The 20,258-nt window shown below is 38.7% G+C and overlaps 1 protein-coding gene across 2 annotated transcripts in view; it reads right to left on the reverse strand.

Moving 5' to 3' along the window:
• Positions 1–7,413: 7,413 nt before the first annotated feature.
• LOC121527699 (dipeptidyl aminopeptidase-like protein 6) overlaps positions 7,414–20,258 on the reverse strand; it is a 200,429-nt gene continuing 187,584 nt past the window's right edge. For both annotated transcript variants that reach the window (XM_041814726.1, XM_041814725.1), the window contains 10 exons: positions 18,673–18,744; positions 16,775–16,882; positions 15,999–16,068; positions 15,077–15,271; positions 14,640–14,694; positions 14,193–14,292; positions 11,645–11,703; positions 11,470–11,542; positions 11,295–11,368; positions 7,414–8,749 (listed from right to left, as the gene is read on the reverse strand). In XM_041814726.1, the coding sequence (XP_041670660.1) occupies positions 8,600–8,749; positions 11,295–11,368; positions 11,470–11,542; positions 11,645–11,703; positions 14,193–14,292; positions 14,640–14,694; positions 15,077–15,271; positions 15,999–16,068; positions 16,775–16,882; positions 18,673–18,744 (956 nt within the window). In that variant the 3' untranslated portion in view covers positions 7,414–8,599. The remainder of the gene's footprint in view (positions 8,750–11,294; positions 11,369–11,469; positions 11,543–11,644; positions 11,704–14,192; positions 14,293–14,639; positions 14,695–15,076; positions 15,272–15,998; positions 16,069–16,774; positions 16,883–18,672; positions 18,745–20,258) is intronic.

Below are 20,258 nucleotides of genomic sequence, written 5' to 3' on the forward strand. Positions count from 1 at the left end.
GAAGACCATATTCATACTAGAGTTGCACATCTCCATGAGTGATAATCTTTGCTGCTGAAGACCATTTTCATACTAGAGTTGCACATCTCCATGAATGATAATCTTTGCTGCTGAAGACCACTTTCATACATGAGTTGCATATCTCCATGAGTGATAATCTTTGCTACTGAAGACAACTTTCACGTCTTGAGTTGGTCATTTCCATGAGTGATAATCTTTGCTGCTGAAGACTTTTACATCTTGAGTTGCACATATCCGTGAGTGATAATCTTTGCTGCTGAAGACCATATTCATACTAGAGTTGCACATCTCCATGAGTGATAATCTTTGCTGCTGAAGACCATTTTCATACTAGAGTTGCACATCTCCATGAATGATAATCTTTGCTGCTGAAGACCACTTTCATACATGAGTTGCATATCTCCATGAGTGATAATCTTTGCTACTGAAGACAACTTTCACGTCTTGAGTTGGTCATTTCCATGAGTGATAATCTTTGCTGCTGAAGACTTTTACATCTTGAGTTGCACATATCCGTGAGTGATAATCTTTGCTGCTGAAGACCGTTTTCATACATGAGTTGCACATCTCTATGAGTGATGATCTTTGCTGTTGAAGACGGTTTCTACATTTTGAGGTGCACATCTCAACATGTGAACATCTTTGCTGTTGCTGAAGAGTGTTGTCATACTTTGAGTGAAGCTCTCTATTTCAGGCTTTGTTGTGAAACTTTTTTATTGAGTTCTATGTGTTGTGTGTGTGTTGTGTTCTCATGTGCACGACCTTCATTATGATATTACTTTTTCCTTTGGATTCCTAAACTTACGTTTAGGACTGATCTATCAATCTTTGAACTCTATACTGATACTGATATTCTCTACTTTAGAAGCTCAAGTTTAGATTACCAAGTTCTGATTAGGCTTGAACCCCAAACCTTGGGCTTCCTAGTAACTTTTCTTTCTCACTGATCATAGAGACAACTAGCTTTGCAATATTTCCACGGTTATCACTCTTTACTTTGTACACCTAAAAGCTCCCTTCTGTAAGATTCGAACCCACAATCTCTAGATTTAGAGACGAAACTCCAACCTGTTGAGCTATGGACAGAGGAGCCTGAAGTATTTTCAGTCTTTGAAAATCTTGAAAAAGTTTTGAAACATAAACCTTTAGTTTTCAAGACAGAAAAGCAGAAAAATACAAATGCAATACAAACAAATGCAGTTTCATTCTGAAGCCAAATCTGGGTTGCCAAAGAAGAGCAAACATTACATTTCTCCCACTATCAGAATCATCCTTTCTTTCTGTCCTGTCAGGCCAAAGAGCTTCAGACTCTTCACAGCCTGCGGAAACTCTTCATCCAGGACCTCACCACGCAGCCTCTTCTTTCTCTCTTAAATGTTTATTTTCTCTCTGAAAATTCCAGATTTACATTTAACTCTACTCTTTGTGTGTTTTCAGAGTGCAGAGCTGGACTGTGAAGAGGGACTTGGAAATGTGGCTCAGAAACAGAAGATCTCCTTCCTGGAGCAAAACCTGGAGCAGCTCACCAAGGTCCACAAGCAGGTAAAGATGCAAAAAGGGTATTTTTATTTACAGAATATAGTAGACAGAGAGAAATTATCTGCAGAGGAAACAACTGGTACAAAAGTCAAATAATGTGACATACATTTCCAAGCCTCCTAGTCTCTGTCTCCTGTGTCAGGATTTTCCTTCATATTTATTTTTCTTAATGGTTTCATCTTTTGTGGCTTCAAGCAATTAAATAAGTACAAAATAATGTCTGAAATGTCTCTTTATTTCATGCAATCTTTGACAAAACTTGTTGGATAAATGTGAAGAAAAACTGGTGTTATAACATCCGACCTTAAAATCCTTCTCTCACTCTGTGGATCCCTCCAGCTGGTCCGAGACAGCGTAGACCTTCGCCTTTCATGAGTCTGTTACCTCCCTGTAGAGGTCTTCCTAACTGGAAGGGGACCCCAGGGCAGACCCAGAACCTGCTCGTTTGATGTGCTTAGCCTGCTGCCACCAAGATCCAGCCAAGAAAAAGCAGAAGAAAGTGGATGGATCCCAATAGAGCCCCATGGATATAGTTTTCCATGGCCATTCATGAGTCTGATAACTCCCTGTAGAGGTCTTCCAGGCATGACCAACTGGAAGGAGACCCCCCTCAGTAATATTTTTTATTTTTATTTATAAAATTCTGGTGTTGTGAAAAATAACCACTCACCGTAACCTCTGACAGCCAGCAGGATTGTACGTCATCAGTATGTCACTGGTTCTGTAATGTATGCCACTTCCTGCCCCACAGTCGAGGTCGCCCTATTGTAGAGGTCTTCAACAGATGAGCCCAAAGCGCCCCACCATAGAGGTCTGCAGCCAGATCCTCTTGCCCATTGTTTCCTATTCTGCTGTGTTGACTGCCACACCCCCTCCACCTCTACATACACTACCTGCACCAGTGCTTTTTAATGCATCTTGCACCTGTGTTGGGTTAATGGCGCCTCAGTTGACACAGGGGGCTCATTGCAGCCATGACGCATTCGTGTATGTGCAGTTAACAGCAGGTATATGTTTGGCCTTACGGGGTAAGGTATGGCAACAGAACATGCATCTGCAAGCAGAGAATAATCGTCGTCCATCACAGGTAAGCAGTAGAGAATATGAATGAGATACAGTAATGGAAAGGCAGCTCCTAGCTGCAGGTCCTGCTCCTTTACATGGCAGTCCCAGATGTCGCATCCAGTGTTAAATAAACAAGTCTTGTCTTGTCATTGCAGCTGCCATGGCATGACAAGACTTCTCATAACAATATATACAACAGAGGAGGATTCATTTATTAATGTTTAGTCATTTCTATGCAAAAAGTCAACATTGAACCTTCAATTAAAGATTTAAACAGCTGAAAAGAGGAAAATGCTGTATGTACATTCGATTAGTCGGCAGGAGCATGACTCTAAGGCAGCGTTACTCAACCCCGCTCAACCAAAGAGTTAAAAAATACCTTTGCAAAAGCCACAATCTTAGTGGTGAAAAGTGGCAAAAAATGGGTTAAAGTGGCAATAAAAATAAGTTAAAGGGGCAAACTGGTCAAGAAGTGGCAAAAAGGGAGAAAAGGGCACAGTAGGTGTAGAATGCAAAAAACTGGGTGAAAAGAGACAAAAGTGTGAAGGAAAAAGGGGCAAAAGGGTAGAAAAGTGGCCAAGTTGGGGTGGGAAATAATATAATAATGGGTTACAGGTGGCAAAAATGGTCAAAAAGTGGCCAAAACATGACAAAAAATTGTGTGAAAAGTGACTAAAATGGGCAACAGGCTGTAGAAGGTGGGAAAATGGGCAAAAAGCAAAAAAAAAGAGTGGCAAACAGCAGCTTAAATGGGTAAAAGGTAGCAAAAATAGCAAAAAACAGGATAAAAGATTCAAAAATGGGGGTAAAAGGGGAAAACCTGGATAATAGTGGCAAGAAGTGGCAAAAGTGGGCTAATGCAGTAAAAAATGGATTGAAAGTGACAAAAAAGGGTTAAAGAGGCAATAAAAATAAGTTGAAGAGGGGAAAATGTTAAAAAAAAAAGTGTCAAAAAGGGTTAAAAGGGAAAAAGTAGGCATAAAATGCCCAAAACTGGGCAAAAAGTGTCAAAAATGTGGAGAAAAAGTGGCAGAATTCGGCTGAGAAGTGATATAATAATGAGTTACAGGGGGCAAAAATGGTTATAAAGTGGCAAAAACATGACAAAAAATGAGTGAAAAGTTATTAAAATGGGCAAAAGGCAGTAAAAGTAGCAAAGAATAGGGAAAAAAAGCCAAATGGCACCTTGGGTGAAAAGTGGCAAAATATTTGCAAAAAACAGGATAAAAGAGTCAAAAACTGGGGACAAAGGGGCAAAATCTGGATAACAGTGGCAACAAGAAGTGACAGAAGTGGGCTTTAAGCAGTAATAAATGGATTAAAAGTGGCAATAAATTGCAAATAAGGGCTATGAAAATATACAGACAAAAAATGAAGGTTGACAATTAAAGCAAACTGTATAAGTGAGGGAAACAAACTGATTAATGTGACTTTCAATGGATAATTTCTGAGGTCAAGGTTTCCCTTTTTTAAGGTTTTCTGGGGGATAATATTTCAAATTCAGACATAAAAGAGCCACAAATCATCACAAAAGAGCCACATGTGGCTCAAGAGCCACACGTTGAGTATCACTGCTCTAAGGTAATGCTAAAGTTGCTTTGTGCTGTCATATCTGTAAATATGCAATCATTGGAAAGCAGGTTAAAACTTTTTACAGCAGTGTTGAACTTGTTGCACTTCTCTTAAGTGTCCAGAAAATCTGAATAACATTAAAAATCACAAGCGCATCAAAAAGGACGGTCAGGAAAAGACAGGGGGCTGATAAAATATCTATTGTTTAATTCTAACATTTACCTTCATGCCACAATCTGACATCGATCTCCTTCTATGCTTTGGATTACAAAGTTGAGCGTCTTGAAAAAGTCCTGGCAGGAAAGTTCAGTGTTGCCATTTGCAAAGTCTGACTTCAACTGAATTCAAGGACAGCAACAAGAGAACAGAAATGAATAGTCAGATGTAACTTCCAAAATGCTTTATGCACAAAGAACACTCAGGTAATATTGTTTCTTTCTCTTTTTTGTTTTAGAATAAAATGATATTTGAATAACATTTACACATCAAGCTGACGAGACTGGGATCTCAATCACAATACTACTGGAAATGTAATTTATGCAATCCAGTAAGGAACATTCAAGATGTCAAAATTACCAAGTGGAACTGAGCTATCGAGGGGGAGTGCTGCAACAAACTTCATAACATGCACTTAAACGCAACACAAATGGCCATTCTGGTGAAAGAAAATCATGGAAAATTAAACAAGTGCCTCAAGAAATAATCAAGTTTTCTTTCATATTTGGACTCCAAAGTTATAAAGATACACAATGTCTCAGGGTTGATCTAATTCTAACAGCCTTTTGACATTAAACTTTAGTTTCGTATTTAGTAATTTTAGATACTTTTATTAACAAATGCTGCCATTTCTGTACTGCTCAAATGTTTTCTCCACCTACTATACTTAAACATCTTAAAAGCAATGGTGCATGCAGATTCTGTACAATCTCAAAGTGCATTTCCTCAGAAAATTGTGATTTCATATTCTATGTAAGCTAAAAACCCTTTTATTTTCTAAATTGAATTTTAGCTGTTACTAGTAGCTCACCAAATATATTTTGTTTTCCATTCAGGGTCATAAAATTCAAATAGCTTTTGGGAAACATGTTAATTAGCTTTCATGATGAAGTTAAATACCACTTAAAATAGTTGGAGAAGTTACACACTGGTTTACTTAAGTCACACGACTTGGACTCAAGTCAGCGTAAGTCCTTATTTGATGACTTCAGACTCGAAAATATCATGAAGGACTTTCAACTGAACTTGGTCCTCAACATTGTGACCTCATTTTGATTTGTGCCTTTTGTCTTGAAATTTAAAAGCGTTTTTCATCTTAGAGAAAGTTGTACGATTAATTTGATCAAATCAATTTTCTTGACATTTGAAGTTGCAAAAAGAAGTGTCACATGTATCATAGTCTTCTTTGCAGTGCTACACAGCCTGTGTGTAATACGGCATGCAGTATTATGCCTGTCCAGTTTGCTGTCAGATTCTAAGCTAAAGAGTCGTGAATGTTATCAAGTGTGTTATTTCATTATCAGGCCGATGAGTTACACATTATGGGCAGTAAACATGGCAGTAGAATGACAGTAGAGTCGATGCATTTAAAGACAGACTTCCTGTTTTTAAAGCTAAAATTTGAAATCATAAAGGGTTTACCTCTAACGTTCCTTTTCTCTGAAGGTAAAAAGAATAACCTAAATATTTACAGTACCCAACACTGTTCATGACTTCATGAGTTCTGTTTAAACTTCTCTTGTTACTTTGCTTGGTGGAAGTCTGGTTGATTTATGTATCGATCTGTATCGAAGAAGATACATAAATGGTAACTCGCTTTAGCTTAGATAGCTTAAGCTAAAGCTAACATAGCTACACTAGCTACCAGTGTTAATTTTGGCAGCTATTTTTAATTTTAGTCTTTAGATGAAATGTCTTTTAGTTTTAGTCATATTTTAGCCATGTTTTAGTCATGATGTGAACTCAAAAACGTTTTAGTAAAAAAAAAAAGTCCTCACATTTCAGTCTTTACTTTTATTCTTTTGCCATAATCTTGTACCAAGTCATGTTAGTGTGTTCTATGTACCCTACCTAACCTGGGGTCCCTGCTTTCTACAGCTGAGAGGCAGAACAGCTACAGCTGCATGGTTTTTGACAGATTTACCCACAGTGGAGCAATATCACTCATTTTTAATGTCTGACGAAAACTAAATTACATTTCAGTCTAGTTTTAGTTCAAACTAGATTTAGTTTTTGTCAGTTTTTCTCATTAAAAAAAGGCTGCTGACAAACATTTTTAGTCATAGTTTTAGTCGAGGAAATTAACACTGCGAGCTACATAGTTAACTCTACAATGAAAGCCAATGTAGCTAAGTCAAAACAAACATTGCTGAAGCTGACATAGCTACATAAATTACATAGAAAATGTAGCTACATAGCTTAAGTAGCTATGTTAGCTTTGTTAGAATAGATATTAATGACGTGTACGAATTTAAGCTCTGTTAGCTACATAGCTACGTTACATACATAGCTTACGCAGCTAATGTACGCTTCGTTAGAATGTTTTCATGGAGGACCTGTTTGTTGGGGTTTCTCCTGTAAGCAGACTGTTTACTTGCCTTTACCAAACATTTAGCCATCAGGTTTCACCAGTCAGGTTTTTGACTTTTAACTTTTGGTATCCTAGGTCTTACCATCACTTACCCTACCCTTACCAAAAAGTGTATTTTATTTTTGGCATGCATTTCTGTCCTGACAGATGCTGTGTCTCACAGTAACAGCCTGTGAGAGGGTGTCTGAGAGCTCCGTCTGCAGACAAACACTGCTCAACTTTCCCAGAACGTTTCCATTTTCAGGCTCCATGTCCTACGTTCTGACAGATTTCTATAAAGCACTAACATGCCCCAGTTTTTAACAGCCCCTGTACTGATTTTAACCAACTGAACCAAAATAATGCAACATGGATGCTTGCACTAGCTCTGTTTCCATTGCAGTTTTTCGCAAAATAAAGTGATATTTCTTACATTTTGACAAAGTACAATTGCGTTTTGAAAGTGTTTCCACTCAAGGTGGAAGGCTGTTCAAACGTACTGCGCCATGTTGTCTCGGAGTTACTGGTCATGTGACACCGTACGTCACGTCCTGTGACTTGTAAAAAAGTGTTTCCATTACACTTTTGTGACATACTTCTATAAACGTCTGAAAAACCTCATCACGAAAGCGTAAAAACTTTTTGCGGTATTTGAGAGGTTTTTCAATATTCAGGTGTTTCCATAACCATTTTTCTTATTGCGCTATTTAGATTTTGTGCATTTCTAAGGGTAATGGAAACGCAGCTATTGATCTGACTACTAAGGCTGCAAGTTCATACATTTGGGTTTGCTGTAAAACTGAAGTGTCCTCGTTTGGAGATTTGAAAGCATGGGCTAATATCGAAACCAGAGAGTTTAAAACTTTGGATTTTTCCTGCCAACATGAAAGCAAATCATCATATTTCCCAAAATGTCAAACTGTTTCTTTTAAATCAGAATTGTGTTGGTCTGTAAGTGTAGTCCTGCAGCAGGATGGTTTCTGACAAAGTAAGGCACAGTGACTAAAACAAGGTAATGCTTTGTATTTTAAAAGACATTTGTTAAAATTAAGATTCACAATAAAACTGTCTAAATTAAGAAACCCATGACCTCTTTATCTTTAAACAGTTTGCCCGTCTTCTGAGCAGAATTTCTGAACATAAAATGAAGCTATGAGATGAAACCAACATCAGGGAAAAACATGAACACTTAAAGAAAATATATCCCTAAGAGCCAAGTGAAAGTTCGTGTGCTATTTTACATACTGTAAGAACAACAGACACAACCACAGTCCAACATGAAAGTTCTTCACAACTTTAAAAATAGTTACATTTCCTGTATCCGCACAATTCCAGACACGCAGAATGAACACGGACAACCGGTGTTTTCCACCAGGCGTCTGTTTTCAATAATATACAAGCCCACCAGTTATGTGCTATAAGGTTATCCCCTCACAGCTGAAAAGTCTGTGTGAGAGCTGATGCTTCCTCCACTGCTAAAAAGAAGCTGGTCCATCCTGCTGTGGAGAAGACCACCATGTTTTAACAATCAGTTTATTCCAAAACATCAAGTCGTTGTCAGCGCTCTGCAGGGCCGTTTAGTTTGAACTCAGGGCAGAAGATGGGAGGATGGATGTAGAAAGAGATCATCGTCTGCTGGAAAGGCAGTCCTAGGTTCAGCATGCGGATACAGGGAGTCCAAATGCAAATCAAACTGAGCAACAACAAGAGAGAGTTGCATATCGTGGACAACTGTATGCCGGTGTTGTGCTTGAGCACAGGGACAGGATGGAGGTAAAGGTAATTCAACGCATGGGTGGGAGAAATTCTAGGGAGCAGAAGCCTCAGGGGACCGAGCTAACCCTCGTCTTCAGACTCCTCCTCCAGAACCTCCTCAAACACGATCTCTGGTAGCCTGAAGCATTCCTCGAAGAAGTTCACCAAGGACTGGCTGAGGTGCTGCCTCGTCGCTTCACTGTGAATGAAGTGGCCTTCGTCTGGGTAGATCTGGGACACAAAACAAGGTAAGCAGGAGTGAGACGAGAGTAATTCTGTCACAGAAACAGCACAGGATACTAGCGAAGTTATTCTTTTAAAAAGTAGGAAAATTCTGATGGACTTATTTCTGACTGAGTGACCATACTTTCAGAAACATACAGAGTTAGGTCAGCTGAGGAGTAGGAACATCTTATGGCGGTTAATGGAGGATAGTGGACCTCTGCTGATGCCATGCTTCATCTACAGTGCTGCGGACACCTCCCTGCAGGTAGAAAGCTACTCCTCTCCCATGTCCTTACCTACGTTCGCAACATGGACCTGAATACACTCGTCTGTGGATCTGCAATTTTCAACAGGCATCCTGGATCATTTCAGTCAGGCTTTAACCTATTCTTGTTAGGATACAAGTGGAGGGTTCCAAAGAAAAAGTTTAGGTTCCAGTGCTTATAGATTAAAAACAGTTTTATACTGTCACCAATAAAAAATAAAAAGTAAAGAAATAAGAAACTAGTGATCATTTGTAAAGATTGCCTTGATGGCTTTCTCACTTCTCTGAAGGACCCTTTTAGAGTAGAACCTCAGTCGAGTCCAGTTGACCCTTTGGGCCAAATTCTGTGCAGAACTTCTGGACATGCTTAGGCAAAAACTGAGGCAGAAGTAAGGCACAGATGTGGTGAGTAAGCTGCCTGAGGGCACGACTGAGTGGAAGGAAGATTGACACAACCCCAGTCGTGCTCTGAAAGTCTTTGCATAGTACCAGGAGCATGGGAAAATAATCTGTTTAAAAATGACAAAGTCCACACCTTTAGGGTGGAGTTGGGAGGATGTGGTGAGTAAGGATGGCCTAGGGTTCTGTGGTGTGCATGTCAAAAGGACCTGAAAACAGCCAGTCGCCGGGTGTATTACCAAAGATGAAAAGGCGGGGACACAAGAGATGCGGTTGAGCTTGACCTGGGCTGCCGAGAGACACGTGCATCGACATGTGTTGAGCTTGACTCTGGCCTCCCTCTCCTAAATCTCCCCAGACCTGGGTTGTGGCACGGCAGGCCTTGTGATGAATCCTAAGCATGCCTGAAACTTATGCGCGTGACTGTATGTCAGGGGTGTCAAACTCAATCACAGCAGGGGCCGAAATCTGAATTTAGGTTTAACCTGAGGGCCTAACAGGGTCAAGACTTAACCAAAAACTACCAACTCCATTTTCACAGGTAATGAATTATAGGTAAAATCAAACAGTGATGTTAAAGGATTTTAAGATTTACAAAAAAAAAGTCAAAATGATTAAATATCACAGCAACAATGTAACTGTGTGTCCATGTCAAATAAATGCTAAATAAATAAATAAATCAGTTAAAGGCTCACAATCTGAGATAAAAAGTCAACTTTATAAGTCCTAAAGGTCAAAATACAACATTAAAAGTCAAAATAAGGTTTTTAAAAGGCAAATATATGATATAGAGACTTAAAATCATGAGTTTAAAGGTCAAGATATGAAATAAAATTCTAAATTGTGACTCTAAAAGGTCAAAATATGAGATAAAATTCTAGATCAGGAGTATAAAAAGTGAAAATATGGGATTAAAAGTCAAAGTTCTGAGTTTAAAAGGCCACAATATTATTTAAAACAAAAAATTGTGAACCTAAAAGGTCACAATATGAGAGAAAAGGTCAAAACTATGAATTTTAAAGGTCAAAATATGAAATAAAAAGTAAAAATCCTAAGTTTAGGTCATAATCTCGGGATGCAAAATGAAAATATGAAATTAAAACACAAATGAATTTCTTTCCCTCATTCCTGACTATTTCTACTCTCTACTCTTTTCAGATTTTTATGACCCAATAAGGTTGTTGTTTTTTTTTTTAAATCTTCCAGGTTAAATTTACATTTTTATACTGGACAAAATCTGCAGAGCTGGCCTTCAGCACTCTATAGCTAATATGTACATCTATATAACCTGACAGCATTTATTAGACATTTTTTCACATCACATGATCTTTCACAGAGACAAAAGACATCTGAGTGCCAGTTTTTCCTGTATCATTCAGCCTGTAATGTAATTTAATTTGTGGAGGTTCTTCATTGTCTGACTCAAGGTTTAAAAGGATTTTGTTTTAAAATAAAAATTAAACAGAACTGATTTTTGGGAGATTATTTAATTCTTTAGCTATTTCCTTTTAAAGACAAATTCTGATGTATTGCAACTCATTTATATCGTATAAATGGATTTGCCTAAACCCTATTAGAGCTACAAGGAAGCACACGTGAACAGTAACCTGTCAGTCAGTCAGCAATAAGCTCCAATGAACATTCAGCTGAAATATATTGTATCTTAATTGGATTAGTCCTGGTGTTATTGCGGGATGCCCAAGAAGGTCTCATAATCTCATTATGTGGAATGAAAGCATTGTGAATGAAGGCTAATCCTCCGCCTGCTGAGGATCCCTCCTGGATCATAAAGCTCCATGAGGTTTGAGGAAAACGGAAAAAAGACGAGCAGAGAAAGTGGCTCAGGATTCGTTCTAATTACAGCGATGGGGAAGTGAAACGACATACCTGTAAGGTGTAGTTGGCTTTCTCATTGATGAGCTGGGAGATGAATTTTGCCGTGTGCTGGAAATGGACTTTTTCTGGAGGAGCATGATCAGATACAAGTGAGATAAACATAAAGAGAGAACTTATTTTATTCTTATTAAATTAAAATGATTTCATAAGGTTGTGAGAATCCTACCATCGGCTGTTGGATGGATAATGAGAAACTTCTTATCCATGAACTGAGATGCTCTGTGCGCTAAATTTGCCATCTGGGTAGAAGCAAGACGAAGCAACAAATCAGATTAACTAAGATGCAGATTTTTTTTTCCACAAGTGGAACTTAAAGCAGATTAACTGCAATCACATCTTACCGTGTATGCTCTTGGATCAGGCTTTGGCAGGCCAAGATATCGCTCTGAAAACGCAGAGGCTACAGAGGAGAGAGGATCTAATGAGTACGTCAAATTCAAACCGAAGCATAATTTTATTAACAAGAATGCATTTTCATCACCGTCCACCCATTCTGATGGGGGAAACTACACTGGGTTTGTACAAATATATTCACCCATCTGCATATTTTCAGTCTCAATGTTGCCTTCATTTGCAATTCCAAACTTACACAGCATCTTAGCTTGTCTCATTCTTCCCTTCTGGGAGAGGGAGAGGAATCCAGTAGAGGAGAAATCAGTCACACCAAGATGCCCAACCCCTCCTTCATTTGCAGTTTACTGACTCACTTAAGTTTAAGACCACCACCTCTCTCTCTCTGCTGCTCTATAACTCCAACTCAGCCCCAATTCTACATTTTACACATTTCATTCTTTGGGTGTGGTGTCGACACTGGTGTGGTTGACTCTGTCGGACTCTGTTTCTGTGTACTGACTGGTGGCAGTACAAAACCCTGGCCTCCTCCATGTTAACAAATGGGACGGATTCAAACAGTAACGTTAAAATTATGTCTATTTTAATTTACTTTTCTGTCCATAGCAATTTATTTTTGTACTTAGCTTACCTTTAGCTTGAAAACAATCTTGAAAACAATCTCTTAGTTTAATAGTCCATCTTAACTGGGTTCCTTGCACGGGGAAATCCACTCAAAGAAAACTGCTGAAAAGTGTCAATGGTGCTACCTTGGCTTGGTATCTTTAACCCTGAGTGAGTCATTTTGTACATGCACTCTTGATTATTTCCTAACATATAACAGTGTAAAATACTTGATTTGACAGGATACACACTTTGAAGCTGACCCCTGCCTCTAAGTCAGTGGTTCTCAATGTGGGGGTCAGGACACCCTTGTGAGACAGTTAGAGGGGGTCACCAGATGTCTTAAAAAACTGCAATATTTTTGTAAATGATTTTTTCCCACCCAATTTTTAAACATATTATTTGCCACTATTCATCATTTTCTGCATTATTTGGACCCATTTTTGCCTTTTTTACAATCTTTTGCCACATTTTAACCAATTTTCATCACTTTTTCCTGACCAGTTTTGCCAGTTTTAACACATTACTGCCACTCAAAACCAATTTTTGTCAATATAAAACCTTTTCCAATACTTTTTTTCTGCCTGTTCATGTCATTTCTAAACCAATTGCCACTTTCCACCTATTGTTGCCTCAGGTAAACCCATTATTGCCACTATTTACCCCTTTTTGCTCATTTTAACGACATTTGACTCTTTGTATTGCCAATTTCTGCCATCTCTGCTTATTTTTCTGCCTCATTTAACCCAGTCTGTGCCCCTCTAAACCACTTTTCCTACTTTAAATCCCATTTCACCAAAAATTCCACCCATTTTTGCCACTTTTAACCTCATTCTGCCACTTTTCAATGCACTTTGACGACTTCTTGTGCCAGTTTTTGCCAGTTTAACCCAATTTTTGCAATTGTTTGCTTTTTTTGCCAAAATTTTTTGAAACTTCTAACCGATTTTTACTACTTTTAAAATCTAATTTCACCAATTTTTTCTTTTTTGACATTTTAAACCCATTTTAATTGTGTTTTTAAGAAAAGGGGTTTACATTTTTAAGATGACTATATACTACAGCACAGTTAACTTAAAGAAAGATATTTGTTCTTTGATAAGAGTGGTTATTATTCAGGTTAAATACAAAATATGGATATCACAGCTTAACTTTACAACAGACCATGGTTTTGCTGACCCCAGAAAGTCCCAGCAAACTCTCCACTGTATAATAATAATAATAATAATAATAATAATAATAATAATATCTTGAATTCATATAGCGCCTTTCAAGTATCCCCCTTACGGACGACTTTGTCCACCTATGACTATTTTTGAATGTGCATAGCTGTGTTCAACCACCTTCAAGTACAGTGGGAGACCCCAGTCTCTGGCCACTTTATTTTGGGGGTCACAGTGTGAAAAGGTTGAGAACCACTGCTCTAGGTCATGGTTTTAGACCACACTAGGCTGGCAGTGCAGCGCTCATTTTACAATAAATCTAAAAGACAACATCATAAAATACATCTTTTTGATTTCACTTGCTTCTAAATCTGGACACTAATAAGAACTGATTCACATTGACTGTATGGAAGAAAAAGGCAAAATAATTCATTACGAGTCATGCAAAATACATATATTTTGTTGTCGAGATTCTTGTCATAATGGTTTACCATGCTGATGATGTTAAAGTGTTCATCTTTCTTAGAAGTTTTAGTTTAATAGGTTCTTGAACAGAAAATATTTTACGTAATATCAACAGATGGAGACCAATATGTTCAGTCCATTTAAATATACAGTCAATGATCTGCATTAAGACAATACGAGGGTGTCTTATTTTCTTCCTTATGTTCACACAGACCAAGCAGCAGGGATAGAGAGGTTTTATATGCTGTCTTCCATTTTTCCTTTGGGACATATAGTACAGGAACTATAGGTACATAAACAGACTTACCATATAATTCAAAGTCAGTGATGGGTGAAAGAACAGCACCACATTTTACAGGAGAATCCTCACCACTGACCAACAGGCTGGTCACGTAGCCTCCGTACACCTGGAATACAACAAAATCACAGTCAATAAATGGCCTTTATTTTGCAATTCAGAGGAGTAAAAACTGTTCATAATGTGTTCTTATGAGTTCCCTGTGTCTTGTGCCCAGTCTGTACCATACTGTCTATGTGGTGGGTTTATTTCTAATCAGCAGAGCACTCTAAACTAGTTTGGTTTATTCTGGGTAGAAATATTATTTATCCATGTCAGATGAACACTGAGATGTTTTTAAGCAATTTTGATTAAGAACTGGTGATAAAACTCAAACCTAAGATCTTGACAGTCCACACCTAGATATTCAAAGAGACATATATTATATTTTAAATGGGACACATCGACGCTTCTTACCTTTCCAAATGCACCAACTCTGCTTTTGTCGATGTAGGGCTGCTTCAAAAGAAAACTGCAAAAGACAACAAAATTAGTGGAATTCACAAGAACAAGAATGTGAAGTGTGGATTTTAAATGCTTTATGTCCTAAATCAATTTAAAAATTGTATAAGAATCAGAAAAAAAACTGAAGGAATAATTACAAAAATGTGCTTCATAGGGTAGTTAGACTATTTATGTTCATAAGGAGTGACGAGGAAGTTTTTCCTTGATGTGTTACAACAAATAAGATACAAGACACTAAACAGCTAAAAATAGAATTAAAACAAAATTTGCATAAGATGTGGTTAAAGTGCCATGAATTATCATTAGCAAACACCCTCAATGACATATGTTTTTAGTCTTTATTGTCAGGTAAATCTTTAGAAAGACATGATAAAAAATGTGTCGCATACTTGAGTGCATCCTTCTGGTTCTGCTCCTCGTACACGCCCAGCTGTTTCTGGATACGGTGCAGCAGGTTTGTTCCCTGGAAGCCACTCCCACGCCCGTCGCAGCGCACCACAATGGCGCCGAAGCTGCTCACCAGCACCGTGGCCCAGTCCATGTGAAAGCGCTCTGACACCATCTGGCCACCAGGTGTCCCGTCGCTGCACACATACACACACACACACACACACACACACACACAAAAGCAAAGACCCTCAAAGAAAAAGAATGAAAGCTGCTAAATTTAACACAATGCTTGTTTTTTGTTGCATTAAAATAAACCTGAAAAAGTAGGACATAAATATGAGCATGTGTCTGCTTTTGAACACTGAGTACACACCATAATCCTCTTATTTTCCCGAATGTTGCTTTTCAAATATATCTGAGTATGCTCTGTTTACTGTGGATATCTGAGAGTGTGCAGTGATTTATACTGTGCAGAAAGGTTTTGCAGAGACCAGACAAGAATACTAAAGAGCTCAGAGTGCTGCTGTCTTAATTTGTTCCATAAAAGGGAAATTTGATCACTTTTAATAATGACTGTATTTACAAATTTGCTGCTCAATGTCTGATTAATTGAGACATGCATTTGTTTAAACTAGCAAGACTATTACAGCCAAGCCTTTTCAGACAAGCTGTCATGGTATTTTTTTATTTCCTTTGTGTGCACATGGGAATATGGTTGTGGTGTTGCTGAAGCAGAAATGCAAAGTTCTGTTTTCATCTAAGCAGCAGACTGAAAGACACTTTAAAGTCTTGAGGTTAGAAATGCTAATGGAAGAATGGCTCAGTAAAAAGGGGGTCATTATAATCCAGCTGAAGTGGGAAAAAAACAACTTTTAGTGCCTGTGTGTAAGAGACTCAACAAAAGAGTTTAAAGATACATACACAAGCAGGAGCAGAGGGTAGTGTGACGTGTCCATGAAGCCAGCAGGTTTGAGGATCTGCATTGAGAGTGCTGTTACAAAGAGATAAACAACTGTTATCTAAAGCAGAGTGCAATCAATATGTCATACATTTACTAACACTGATTTTTACTTGCACGACATGGATTTCACTATGAATGAATAAATTTATACCTTCATTTAGTGGAGAAAACTCAAGTTTAGATAAACTACAACAAGGACTAAAAGGAGGAACATTGGGAGATGGAGATGATTTTGGTCTAAAACTTGGCTTTTAATACTTTGGAGCAGTTTTACTGGCCAAAACTCATAGAGAAAAAAAATGCTTTTCACGTGCTACAGTTAAATCCATCCATCCATGTTCTACACTGCTTGTCCCCAGCTTAGAGTTGAACATATTGCACATCTAGAGTTAAAGATCTATTTGAAATGTCTGTAAGATCTACTGGTTGGTAACCCCTCTTCTAAACAGCGAACAGTTAAAATATACATGTTTATTTTGAGCTGGGAAAATTCTGCAATATCAAACAGGTTTTAATGTTCAAAATGTTCATTAAATAAAACACTGGACAGCACTCCATTGACTGTAAATATAAAAGCAAACAGCAAAAGAGGAAACAATCTTACTACCGAGTTTTGGTGTGAGCTGACTGAAACTTATACATGCTGTGACAAAGTACAACAACCAAATGTTCAAATCAAAAAGCTAACTCAATAACTGAAACTATAGCTATAGACACATAAACTATAGACACATACTGTAGTCATCTAGGATAATCTCTTTGTACTCCACTGTGGGCATCTGCATGGAGTCCAGGGTCAGCCTCAGGTTCTCATTGGTCTCCAGTTTATAGACTTCTGCAATACCTGCACACAGAACAGGAGAAACAATGAGACTCAATAGCTTTCGACACAGCACTGAGTCCGTGTGGACAGGTCTCAATCAGGCTTGCACATCTGGACACTGTAATTTTACTCCATTCATCTTTGCAAAACTACTCAAGCTCTGCCAGGTTGCACAGGCATCAGGCGTGAACAGCCCTTTTCCAGTCCAGGCATGAATTCTCTATTGAACTGAGGTCTGGCCTTTGACTCGACCACTCTAGAACATTCACCTTGTTGCCTATGTAGCTTTCACTAAATGCTTCAGGTCATTGCTGGAAAATAAATCTTCTCCCGAGCTCGCAAGAATAAGACTGTCCTCCAGGATTTTCCTATATTTTGCCACATTCAGTCTACCCTCTACCTTTACAACCCTTCCAGGGCTGGCTGCTGAGTGGCATCCCCACGGCATGATGCTGCCACCAATGTGCTTCACAGTGGGGATGGTGTGTTTGTGGTGATGTGCAGTGTTTGGTGTCTATCAAATGTAGCATCTTATTTGATGGCTGAAAAGCACCATTTTGGTCTAATCAGACCAAAGAACTTTATTCTACTTGACCATGGAGTCTCCCACATGCCTTTCTGGGTTTTCTTCAACAGCGGCTTTCTCTCTAAAGCTTTGACTGGTGAAGAACCTGGTCAACAGTTATTCCGAGTCTCTCCCATCTCAGCTGCTGAAGCTTGTAACTCCTTCAGCGTAGTCAAGTGTCCTGGTGGCCTCTCTCACTAGACTCCTTCTTGCATAGTCACTCAGTTTGTTAAGACGGTCTGATGTAGGCGGTTCACACATGTACCATATTCTTTCCATTTCATGATGATGGATTTAACTCAACTCTGGGGGATGTTCAGTGCCTTTGAATCTTTTAGTATCTATCCCCTGATTTACACTTTTCAATAACCTTTTCTCTGAGTTGCTTGTAGTGTTCTTTTGTCTTTTGGTGTAATGGTAGCCAGGAATACTGATTAACCAGACACAGGTGGCTTTATACTAAAATCACTTGAGACACATTCACCGCACTCAGGTGATCCCTATTTCACCAGTTGCGAGACTACTAGCATCAATTGTCTGGGCCTATTATAAATTAGATCAGTCACACTAAAGGGGGTGATATTTATGCGGTCTTTTATTTTATGAAACATGTTTTTGTTTAAAAAGATCCCAATCAGCAACACCCACGTTTTAACCAACCACGTTTTTAGCCCTATGAATAAAATCTTCATTATGTAAATTCATAGCAAAACTTTGCACATTTTATAAAAGTCAGGAGCGTAAATGTCAATAAACTTAGAGGAAAGTCTTTAAATATGCCTCAAGGAGTGTAAATATTCAGAGTGTAATGCACTGTAAAAAGACTATTAAACAGCTGAAGAGTGTTCATAGGATTATACTGCTGCATTTACTGACTGCTTTTAACAGAATCAGGCCAGGGGCATCATATTGGAGACAATGACACTGACTGTCACACAAATGCTGTAGTAATCAAATTACAGTATGCTGATGTTGCTGTTGAGCAGCTCATAATTTAATGAGCACATCCATCCTGAAGAGTAATGTGATTACTGCCATCATGCTGGGCTGGGCTGATAGACAAACAGTGACTCAGAGCACAGGTGGTCGCTCTGCACGGCAACAGAAACACTTCTCTCCCCTCTCAGCAAGGTCAGCCTCACTGTGGCTGATATGCTAATGTGCTCAAGGTCACAGGTAAAGTCTTTAACATAACTCAGAGCCTTGTAAATGCAAATGTGGGATTAACTCGTGAAGAATTACTCACTCTCTCTGTCCTGTGTCTCACTCTCTGCGTCTCTCTGTGTCTTGTAGATGGATACAAATGGGATGTCTCGACCTGGAGAGGAAATTACAGAGTTTCATTAGCATGATTTTAGCTCTTTTAGTTTGAACAGGTGCAGGTGCTTCAACAGCAATGTCTGGTTTGTGTTCAACAAACAGGAAGGACAAACAAAGAAAGCCAGAGAAAGATACCAGATTATTCCTCTCACAAAGTAAAGCAAAATCTAAAATAGCTTTTTCATATTTAGGTCACAAACTGCCACACAGTTGGCAGCAAGAAAGATGCACTCTTGAGTTATATCTTCGACTTGTAGTGCTTTCACAATTAAGTTGACAACATATGTGAAACCTATGACAACAAAGAAGATGGATAGTCCAAGACACCTTTGAGAGAAAGAATGGGAAATTTCCATCAAGAAAAACCAAATAAAAGGGGAAAAGAAGACTGAATGTTACCTATTGAGACAGCATGGGGTGGTGTGTACGAATGCAGCAGCCCTGTGCTCCATCACTAGCAGCAAATCAAAGACCTACACTTACACCAGAACTGACAGCATGCCCACAGAGTTTATATCTTTCCCCACGGAGATTATCCAGAGTACAGGGCGCTCGGAGACTAGAAGTAGGAGGACGTGGAACAGCACACCTCCTACAGCCAGTGGGGAGGAGGCAGAGACGGTGCTGTGTGAGAAGGCGAAGTGGGGCAAACAAGCCGGGCTGCAGGCTAGGCTAAGAGCGGCCCCACACAAACCTGCCCTACCAAGTATTTTTCTCACGGGTGCCCGCTCCCTCACCAGCAGGATGGACAATGTGAGGCCGTGGATTTCTAACCACTGCCTACTGCTATAGAGGAGACTGCCAAACTAAATTTCTTTGCATTTTTACAATGACAATAAACGACTATCTACTATCGATCTATCAAACAGAGGTTCAGTCCCTCATGCCAAAAACAGCTCTATAGCCTTGAATATAAGTGAGGAATAATAGGAAATAAAGGCACTTGGAAATTTTGGAAATAATGAGGTCATTGCTGACTTACTCTTCTTTTTATGTCCCAATCTTGCTCTCTCTTCTTAATATCATAAGTCAAAGCCTTATTACATTTCCTCTTCCAGTCTGGCTAGAGTTGGACATATGTATGAGTTACAGGACCACTCAGTGTTTGGTGGCATCATGATCACTTCCTGGTTGATTTGACACGCTTAAAAAAAATGGCAAATACAAATTGGGTCAATACTTGAATGCTGAAATTTTGAGGCTTTAATGAAACTGAGACCCTTAAGGAATTAATCACATAACCCTTGTGGTGTTATAAACATAGTGCTGTGACATTTTGGATTTTTTTTTAGCATCAAAAGGTTCTTTACAGTTGGACTAATACAGTCTTTAAAGAGCAAATTACTGTATTTTGGAGACCATACGTGTCTATAAGGTAGTGAAAACCGAGAATATGTTTCTGATATAAACACTATAATGTCATCCCTCCAGACAGCCACCTTGTGTTCAGATAATCTTTAATACAATATACAGACAATAGTATTTGGCCACACCTGATTATTAATGAATTCA

The sequence above is a fragment of the Cheilinus undulatus genome, linkage group 19, assembly GCF_018320785.1.
Source record: "Cheilinus undulatus linkage group 19, ASM1832078v1, whole genome shotgun sequence".
In the NCBI taxonomy this organism is placed as follows: domain Eukaryota; kingdom Metazoa; phylum Chordata; class Actinopteri; order Labriformes; family Labridae; genus Cheilinus; species Cheilinus undulatus.